Genomic DNA, 9934 nt, shown 5'->3' with positions numbered 1-9934 from the left:
CACCCACCCCGGAGCTGAAAGAACTGGAGACCAAAGAGCACAGAGAGATGGAAAAAATTCAGAATAAAATCCAATATCGCATCGTTTATTCTCTTTTATTGACTTTGGTAATATTTGCACATGTGTAGTTTGGGGTGGAAAACTCGGATCTTGACGAAGGAAGCACAGCGGCCTGCGGAGACGCCCGGGAATGTTCTTAAAGGCAAAGAGTTTTTCCCAAATTCAGCTCCGTCGGGGGAAGAACCAGAGGTATCGGCAAAGAAAAAAACCTCACATTCAACTCATGGCATCAGGCGGCTTTTTTTCTTTTTTTTTTTTTTTTCTTTTCGTGTTTTTTTTTTTCTGTTTTTTTTTATAAAAGTGACTACAAAAGAACGATACCCCTGGCTGGGCTCGGCCCCGACTCCGGCGGCTCCGGCAGCGCTTCCCTCAGTGGTCACCTGAGGAACAGCTGAGATTTTTCCCAATCACAAACGTGTGATCCAGAGGGAAGAGGTGACACATGGGAAGGGTGGAATGTGCTCCCGGGCCACAGGGAAGGACAAACCCCCGCCCCGGGACACAGGGAATTCGACTCGCCTGCCCCTCCGCAGGGCCGGAATGTCAGCGGCTTCCAAGGATTTGGACAATTTAAAAACGAGTTTGTGTTAAAAATAGCGAGTTTATCCCTTAAATGAAGGCAGAGACAGAACGGAGCAGCCAGACCACTCTCCCAGGGGACCTCAAATTTGCTATTTTTCCCAATTATAAATATAAATCCAGAGGGAAAAGATAAATCCTCTGGCACCATGTCCCGGATCACTCACACAGGGCACTTTTCTGGGTGTAATTAGCTGCTTTTGGGTGGGTTTTTTTGTCCTCCATTAAAATTTGTAAAGGGAAAAATTAAAAAATATAAAAGGAGGATGAGGAAGAAGAGGAGAAGAAGGAGGAGGAAGGAAGCAGGCAGCTCCCTACACTCCCTCTCACTGGATTGGGATTAATTCTCCTCTTCAAATGTGGGAAATATAAAAGGTTAAAGATTTGATAGTGACTTTTACTCCTAATTTTTATTTTTTCTGCTCTTTTTTCAGTCATCTGAAGTGGCCGAGAGATTCCTCCCTGCTTGGCAAAGTCAAAAGGAGCTGCTTGGAGTCAGTGGGAAGTCCAGACTGTCCAGTCCTGAGGGGACCAACAGTGCCAGATTATTTTGCTTCTGGTTGGATTTTTTTCTGGGGGGAAAAGGGGCCATTTGAGTGATTTGGGGGCTCTCAGTCGCCAGCCTCGTTCTCCTCCGCCGTCTCTCCCGTGGTGGCATTTTCCGCGTTCTTGGAAGCCTGGGGGGCAAACCGGGAACAGATCAGAGCTGGGGGGTCCCACATGGGCACAGCCCACTCTGAGGGGCCTGGAGAAGCCCCTTCCCATGGAGTTGCTGCTTCCTGAGGTGGGAGAGCACCGAAATGAACCCAAAACATGGGACCTGGGAGTGTCTGGGCACCGCTGAGCCACAAGCTTCCACAAGGAAGTGGACAAATTCCCACAAGGAATGAACAAATTACCTTCTTTTTCTTCTTTTTCTGGGTCTTCCGGCTTGCAGAGCTTTGTAGAAGGGCCTGGAGAGAGGAAGGAAACATGAGGAGATGGAAAACTACTTTTTTTTTTTTTTTTTTTTGGTCAGGAGAATAGGGAACACCATTAGAGGAGAATTAAGAGGGGAACGGCAGGGAAATCCTCAGGGGCACAGGATGGATGGGGAATTCCAAGGTGTGATTCCCTAAATCCTTCCTGGAAAGCACTGGGAGCACTTCTCCATAAATACACGTATTATATACACTATACATACATATTACACATTTCTATGAACACATTTAATCCGTATATTAATATTTGTAATTATCAATATCAATCACGTTTGTGACTCAACCAACCTTCAGCTCTCCGTCCTGCACCTCGAAGTCAGACTTGTAGAGCTCGGGCTCGAAGGGGCCGCTTGTTATCCGCATGGGCCCGTTGGGCATCAGCAGCACCGTGAACTTGAACTGTGCAACGAACTCCCCTGCGAGGCACAGCCCGGGTCAGACCTGCCAGGACCTGCGGGTCCAACCCCCGGAGTGCTCCGGGCAGGCAATGATCCCTGATCCCGGCAATGATCCCTGACCCATCAGTGTTCCACCCTCTGCTGTTCCCATCTGGCTAAAATCCCCCCCAGAGGAGCTTCCTCAACCTGCCAGGACCCATGATCCCCTCCCCAGCCAGGACTCACCTTCCTTCTCGTAGAGGACGTTGAAGGGCTGGAGCAGCTCGTGTTTGGTGCATTCCACCACCCCCATCCGGGCCTTCTTCTCGTCCTCAAAAGCCCTGGGAGGAGACAGAGACACCTGGGCTCACCTGAGCTCAAACCCAAGCTCACACCTGAGCTCAAATCCCCTGCAATTCCCGCTTAAGCCCATCACATCCTTCCTACACCCTCTCCTGGGCTCAAATCCTGGAAGTCCCAACCGAGGGCAGCCAAGGCTGTGCCCCACTCAGAGCTGGGACAGCAAAACACATTGGCTCTGCTCAGATTGCAGCCCTGGACGGGTGTCCCAGCCCCCTGGACGGGTGTCCACACCTGAGGGTGAAGGGCATGGTGTCGAAGCGTCGCTCCACCTCGCTGAAAAAGGCACGGGAGGTTTTCATCTTCAAGCCGTACTGCTTGGAAGGGTCCCTTTTGTAAATCGTGGTTCTCTGTCCTGCGTCCTTCGCCTGGAAACGCCAACGGGAGCTGTGGGAGACCCGGAGCGGTGCTGCCCTCAGAGCAGCCCCCTCCAGACCCCCCCCACCCCAAAGGTGTCCCTGGATTTTTGGGGTGCACTCACCTTTCCCTCTCCGCTGCTGACGAGAACGTCTACAGCGTAAACTTCGTGGACCTCGAACTCGGCTTTTTCGTGGTCCTTCCTGCATGGAAAAGTTTGGTGAGTTAAAAAAAAAAATGGAGAATAGGGAAGGGAAAACCTCCCAAGCGCCACAGGACCCTCAGAACTTGGAATTCTGGAATCCCTGAGGTTGGAAAAGACCTCTAAGGTCACCGAGTCCAACCTGTGACCCATCCTTGTCACCCACAGCACCGAGTACCACATCCAGTTGTTCCCTGAACACCTCCAGGGATGGAGACTAGGATTTAAAGCCACCAAACTCTCTAAATATTTAGTGTAAGACCCCATCCCAGCGGATCCCCAAGCTGCTGGAGCAGGATGGAAGGAGAATCCAGGTCATTAAGCTGAAGTCCCTTCTGAGATGGGACTGAGAGGCACCTCCATCCCGTGGGATCCTGGCAGCTCCCGTGGGACAGCCAACAGGTCTTGGCACAGCTCTGAGCTGGCACCACCTCCACGACCAACAGTTGGGATTTGTGCTGGCAGCTTCCAGCAGATCCCCAGAAACTGGACAGGAACCAAGCACAGGTGCCAGCACGGAGCCTCCTCGGTGGCTTCCAGCTTTTCTTTCTCAGAATGACCCCAAACATGGATTCACAACTCACAGAATCTGGGATGGTTTGGGATGGACTGTGACGAGCCACCCTGGGATGAGTGACGGGACCCAAGGGAACAGCTGGAGCTGTGTTGGGGGAGTTGGATGGATTTTGGGAACAGGTTCTTCCCCCAGAGGATGGGGTGGGACTGACCAGGCTCCTCACGGCCCCAAGGCTGCCAGAGCTCCAGGAGCATTGGGACAACGCTCTCAGGCCGTGGGATTTGGGGACTGGGGAAGTTTTTGGGGTTGTCCTATGCAGGGCCAGGAGCTGAACTTTGACCCAGGGCACCCTGACCCCCCTCAAAAGCCCCTCACTCACTTCTGCTGGTCCGAGGGGTTCTGGATGATGGTTTTCTCTCCGTCGATCACGTGTTGCTTCAGCTGGTGCGACAACATCCCTGTCGTGAGAGGGAACTGGGCTTACTGGGAGTACTGGGAGTGCAGCTCAGATCCAGGGAGCAGGGAGGGAAAGAGTCGTCAGGGTCACACGGAAACAGGGGTGTACTGGGAGCTGTACTGGGCTGTACTGGGCCCCTCAGGCACATGCCATTCCCCACCAGTATCATATCCAGGGAGATTTCCCACAGTTCACCTCCAAACCCCAGCCTGGGAAGAGGCACCAGCACATTCCCAATCCATTCCCTAAGCCAGCAGGGACTGTGGGATGTCCCTTCTGGGAACAGGAAGCACAACCAGCTCTGTTTGCTCCCATCACCTGCCCGAGAAAACCCTGGGACTCAACTCTTCCCCAGACAGCTCCTTGGACAGCACTGGATTGTGTCTGCAGAACTGAACAAAGCACTGAGGAGGCCCACAAAGCCATCCCACATACAGAGCAAGGAATCTGTGTTCCCAGAGATCCCAGGGAATGAGCCAGCTCCGTGGAATTTTGAAAAATTTAACCAGCAATGGACCAGTTTAAGGTGGCTGAAAGAACCCCATGGCACCGGCAGGAGAAAAGGATCTGCCAGTGCCCCATGCCAGGCTGAGCCTCCACACAGGGATCCAGCGGTGCCACTGCCACCAGCAGCTATTCCAGCACCTTCCCACTTATCCATGGGTTTGGAGCAGGAAGGAAATGACACCCTGCCCACCCTGGGAAGGTTCTGGTATGGGATGGACTTGCTCCCTGGGGTCCCTGCTCCCCATCCTCACCTTCGATGGGCGTGCAGTGAAACGAGTGGGCTATTTTGTTCCAGGCCTCTGTCACTTGTGTGTTCTGGAAGAAGGACACAGGAAAACATGTAAAGCACAGAAAATTCCCACCACAAGCACGAGGCTTCCCTTAATTCCGTGTCCTGGGATAAATCCCACATGTTTTATAACCAACAGGTGCTTTGACACCTCCTGAAAAGCAGAGAGACAGTGCCAGGCTCTGACTCTTCCCAGTACCCACCCCGACAGCTGCTCTCAGCTGCCCCACGGAATTCCCCAGGCTGGGAATTCTTCCCAAGGAGTCTGCCCCCGTGCTCATCCCCCCCTGGGATCCTGACCTGGTTCCCAGGTTTCACCAGGCGCAGGGCGGCCTCGGCGCACAGATGAGCCGCCTTGATGACGTCGGCTTTGCGGCCCGACACGGGGTTTTCCTGGGAAAACAGCCAAACAGGAGGATTTCTGAGGGTTGTTGTTCGTTTGGAGGAGGAGATTCCCCGTTTCACCGGACACCTTCCCCCTGGAGCGAGCAGGGAATCCAGCTCCCAAGGGGAAAAGCCCCACAGATCCCTTGTTAGTGCCCCGTCAACCACCACCAAATCAGCTCCCACGGGAGTTCCAGAGACTTCCCAGTCCAGGCATCCCCGACTGGAAAGGGATCAGGACTCCAATGTGGCCAGAAACATGGACTGGGAGGATTTCAACACGCTCCAAATGAGGAGTTTTGGTCCTCTACCCTTCAAGTCGTTCCAAAGCCACTGGAGCAAAACCCAGGACAGTGCCACCCCCTTCCCAAGGCTACACCTAAGGATTTATCCTGAGCTTTTTTAAGCAGCAACTTCAGGATCACAAAAGGAATTCCCAAAGTACAAGACCAGCCAAATCCCAGTGTGTCCTGCCAACAACAGCCCCCAGCAAGGAACGTGGGGAACTGATTTTGGGGTGGGGAACATCTATCCAGGGGCATTCCAGCAGCAAAACTGGGCAGCAGGGACTGCCTCTCCAAGGCTCCTGGTGCTGTCCCCTCCCAGAGACTCCCCCCAGCATGATTTCTGGGATGCCATGCTCCGAGGGGCAGCCAGAGACACCCCCCAAGGACAAACCCACCTTGGAGGCGCCGATGACGAAGGTGTGGGCCACGTTCCCGATGAACCCATCCACGTGGACCCCCAGGTCGCTGCAACACAAAGGAAAGGGAATTCCAGGTGGGTCTCACGGCTCGGGGGCGATTCCAGAGGCATCAGCAGATGGAAGAGTGCCCCAGGCGCTGCTCCAGACTCGATTTGAGTCTTTAATTAGCGAGGCAGTAATTAATCTGGGATGGTGCATCCCTGCCCATGGCAGGGGGAAGGGGATGATCTTTAAGGTCCTTCCAACCCAAACCACTGTGGGATTCTGGGAAGTTATTTAACAGGGAGCAGGACCAGAAGAGGGAACACACCCCAGGCACTCACATTTTGACCAGATCTCCGTCTTTGAGGATGTAATCCTGGTCACTCTTCAGGGGGGAGAAGTGACACACACAGTTATTTACGGATATACTCGTCGGGAAGGCAATTCCTAGGGAGGCAAAAACACAACCATGGAGTCAAGGAGCAGTTTGGAGGGATCTTAAAGCCATGGGCAGGGACACTTTGCAGGCAGGAGGATTTGGGCTAACACTGGCTTCCTGGGAACAGCAAAACACTCCTTACACCCCCCAGCACTGAGGAGCACTTCCCGTGCTCCTGCCCCTTCCCACCAGGAATGAGATCCACGGGATGTCCTCGGAGCAGCCTCACCTTTCTTCATCTCCTTTTCCTTCTTGAAAATCTTCCCAGTCTCTTCCATGATCATGGCATCCCCCTTCTCGCACAGGCAGAGAACCGACGCTCCCGGATTCGCCGCCTCCACCACGGCACGAAGGACCCCTGAATTCCAAAGGACACCTTGAGCATTCCACGGATAAAGAGCCCCAAATCCAGCACCAACATCCCCCTCACAGCACCGTGGTGGGAAAACCTCGCTGTAGTCCGAGACAAAACAATATTCCAGACTCGGGTCTTGACTGAAAACGACCCTGGAGAGGCACAAACCCCACCTCAACCTTTGGGAATGTTCCCACAGGTGAAGCACCTCTGACACCCAGCGGGAAGCAGGAGCCCCACATTCCTTTGGGAGAAGTCAGAGCTCCAGGAACAGGTTTGGGAATTACTGGGAGACATCAAAGGCGCTGTGGACGTGCGGGACCAGAGACAGACTCTGCCACTCCAAGAGTCCCTGTTTTCCAAGGAATCCATGTGCTGCCGGCCCAGCCTGGCACAGGGAGCTCCCCACGCCCATCTCTGTGCTGGGCTTACAGGAAGTTCTGGGAATATTTCAGTCCCTGTGAGTCCTGTTGGGATTCTGTTGGGAATGCCAGCTTGCCTCGTGCTTTAGGGATAAACTGTGGGAAAGGGGTGTCCCAGGGCCCCTTCCCTCCTTCTGCTTCCACCTGTGACACTCCACAGGGAGCAACAGCCCTGATCCCAAAGTATTCCAGGGTATCTCCTCAAAGTTTCCCCTTGTTCTGTTGTTTGTACTAGAGCCTGTTTTGGGGGAGTCACAGGGGCGGGGGGAAATGTGCTGTCTTGGAATTCCAAGGAATCCTCGGAAGAGCTGAAGGGACAGGTGGATCTTTCACCTGTGCAACAAATCAAATTTCAGCCCCCTGCAGTCACTCCTTCCATGGGAATATTTCAAAGCACAGATAACACTCTGATAGGAGCCGGTTGTGGCTGGCAGGACACAGAGAAGAAATAAAACAAATAGGGAAGCAGATAAACGGGGAACCCTCGGAGCATTCCAAGGGATCCGAGGAGCAGGGACAGCTGACAGCACTGCCCAGGAACACTCCCGACTCTGCTCTGCCCTTCCCAGTGTTTTTTAGGGAGTTAAAGCACTTTACAGCTCTAAAAGCCCCTCACTGTGGCAAGAACTCGAGGCAGTTGGAAGTTTTTTTTGCCACACTTGTGTGTTTGCTCTTCCCAAGGGAGGAGAACCCGCGTGGAGCTGCCTTTCCCCCCGGGAAGGGAGGTGGCCAAACTTCCAGTTTGCCCAGCAGACCGAGGGAGCCAAAGCGGCGGCGACCTCCCTTCCCGAAGGGAATCTGCATCCCCGCTCCCGGCCCGAGCTGCCTCCCGGGACAGCGGCAGGAGTCCGAGAGAAGCTCTCGAGTCAGCAGGAGCCGGCGTGGGACAGCCGGGAGCCCCACGGAACCGGTCGGGGCGGCTCTAACAGCTGTCACCCTCGGCGGGGCACCCGCGACAGCGCGGACTGGGGTTAAAAAATAACAGGGGAAAGGGAGTGACACGGGGGGAGGGGGCACAGCCTGGCCCAGGGTAGGACCCCCGAGCAGGGGCAGAAACTGCATTCCCGAGGCCGGACCCCCCGTCTGGGGCAGGAACCGCATTCCTGGGGCAGCCCCCACCCCCATTCCCGGGCAGGACCCCCCTAGGCCAGGGCAGGAGCCCCCCCGGAGCTCTCCCGTCTCCGATCCCATCCCCGCCGCCACCGCGGGATCCCCCGGCCCCCTCGACCCCCCGAACAAAAGGGCGGCTCGGGGCAGCCCCGGGGGCACCGGCGGGGGCGGGGGGGTCCCTCTGTGTCCCGGCGCGGGCCGGGGGCGCGGGGAGGGACAGGCCCGGCTCCGCACCCCCCGCGGCCGGTGCACGTGGGGCGCGGGACCACGTGCCGGCTGCGGCGGCGGCCGCGCGGGGCCGGGGCCCGGCGGGTCCCGCGTACCGAGAGGTGGAACGGGGGGGCCCAACCCGCGGCCGCAGCCCCCCCCCACCTCACCAGCGAGAGGGGCCGGCCCGGGGGGGCTCAGATCGTGGGGGGGCCACCCCTCACCGCCTCCCCGCCCCTTACCGGAGCCGCCCCCCGCCCGCCCCGCCGTCCCCCCCGCCCCGGGCCCCGCACTCACGGTTGGCGATGTCCCCCCCCATCTTGTACTTGGTCACCACCAGGTCCTCGGCGATGGTGAGCTCGGCCGCCTCCTCCTCGCCCGACATGGTGGGAGCCCCCCCCCGAGCCCGAGCCTCCCCCGGAGCCCCCCGGGCCTGGTCGAGCCCCCCGGGCCTGGTCGAGCCCCCCGGGCCTGGTCGAGCCCCCCGCCCGCCGCCGCCGCCGCCGAGGAGCCCCCGGGACCGCGAGCCCGAGGCGCGAGCAGGGCAGAGCGCGGGCTCCACGCGGGGCACGCTGGGAACGCGAGTCCTCCACACCCCCCGGACTACAACTCCCGGCAGCCCCCGCGCGCAGAGCGGCGGGCGGGCATTTCCCGCCCCAGGACTGCAACTCCCGGCGCGCAGCGCGGCTCTCGCGAGAAGAGGCGATCTTGGCGGAAGTGGAGCGCGGGGGGCGATGGGGGATGTAGGCGGGAGGTTGGGGGGCTCCGGCATCGCGAAGCCCCCGGCGCCGCTCCCTGCCCGAGGCTGTCGCTGCCCCCGGTCCCACTCACCTCCCTCAGCCCCTTGGCCCCACCGCAGCCCCCGGGCCCCGATCTGCCCCTCAAGCCCCCGGTCCTCCCGGTCTCCCCGATCCTTCCCCCACGTGCGGTGATCCCTCCCCGTTCCCCCTCGGGCCCCCCCGAAGCCGCAACACCGACACTGTGGTTGAAATTCCCTTTTTTCTTTATTCAGTCCCGTCCCGCCCCGCCCTCGACGCCGGGGGCGATCCCTGAGACGGGGGGTCCGGGCTGACCTCCCCAACTCCGGGCAGCCCCCGAGAAACCTGGGAAAGCAGCACGGGAAAGGATTCCCGGGGATCCCCGCCCAGAGCGGGTAGGGGGTGGCTGTGCGGACCCCCCTCACCCTGGGCAGTGATCTCCCCCCCGCCACCCCTCGAAGTGCCCCCGCGGGGGGAAGGGGGCACCTCCAAACCTTCACTCCGGTTCCAGCAGGGGAATGGGGAAACCTGAAAATGAGTCTGGGGTTCTTCAGAAATCCCGTCTGACCTCGTCTGCTGCTTCCCCCCCGGCCCCACAGAGACCCCCAGCACAGGGGGAGCACCTTCAGCTGGGGGGAGCAGCCAGGGGACACCCCCCGGGCACGGTGGGAGGGGGACTCAAGGGTCCTGACCCCCTCTTCAAGGGGTCTGGGTTGCCCCCTCCCCACCACCTCCTGGGGCTCAGGATTATCTCCCCCGGCCTCGCAACCCGAAAAAAAAACCCTGCAAAGGGTGGGAGGGAGCAGGTGCCCCCCAGACCGGGCACCCTCAGGTGGGGCTCATCCACCCAGGGGGGATCCTTCATATCCAGTGTAAGCAGCCCTTG

General features: G+C 58.1%; 1 protein-coding gene across 1 annotated transcript; it reads right to left on the bottom strand.

Annotated features, from left to right (window-relative positions):
• Nucleotides 1-1026: 1026 nt before the first annotated feature.
• On the bottom strand, nt 1027-8736 carry PA2G4 (proliferation-associated 2G4). Its single transcript, XM_027910274.1, has 13 exons — nt 8588-8736; nt 6426-6554; nt 6099-6204; nt 5752-5821; nt 4986-5078; nt 4648-4711; nt 3812-3890; nt 2838-2916; nt 2591-2724; nt 2243-2337; nt 1908-2035; nt 1539-1592; nt 1027-1316 (listed from the first exon to the last, which is right to left on the bottom strand). Exons 1-13 carry the CDS (start codon nt 8673-8675, stop codon nt 1251-1253), a joined length of 1185 nt encoding a protein of 394 aa, XP_027766075.1. The 5' UTR covers nt 8676-8736; the 3' UTR covers nt 1027-1250.
• Between the last annotated feature and the right edge of the window lie 1198 nt (nt 8737-9934).

Source organism: Empidonax traillii, unplaced genomic scaffold, assembly GCF_003031625.1.
Source record: "Empidonax traillii isolate 1590-97213 ecotype Southwest subspecies unplaced genomic scaffold, ASM303162v1 scaffold3084:size15677, whole genome shotgun sequence".
Lineage (NCBI taxonomy): Eukaryota > Metazoa > Chordata > Aves > Passeriformes > Tyrannidae > Empidonax > Empidonax traillii.
Note: the sequence above shows the minus strand (reverse complement) of the source record. Positions and strands in the feature narration are given on the sequence as shown.

Bases quoted from the DNA above. Each gene is read 5' to 3' on its own strand.
- PA2G4 (XM_027910274.1), bottom strand. From the start codon at position 8,675: ATGTCGGGCGAGGAGGAGGCGGCCGAGCTCACCATCGCCGAGGACCTG. The intron at 6,555-8,587 runs GTGAGTGCGGGG...TTTGGAATTCAG, and splicing joins GGGGGGGGACATCGCCAACC to GGGTCCTTCGTGCCGTGGTG. The intron at 1,593-1,907 runs GTTGGTTGAGTC...TCCTCTCTCCAG, and splicing joins TGCAGGACGGAGAGCTGAAG to GCCCTTCTACAAAGCTCTGC.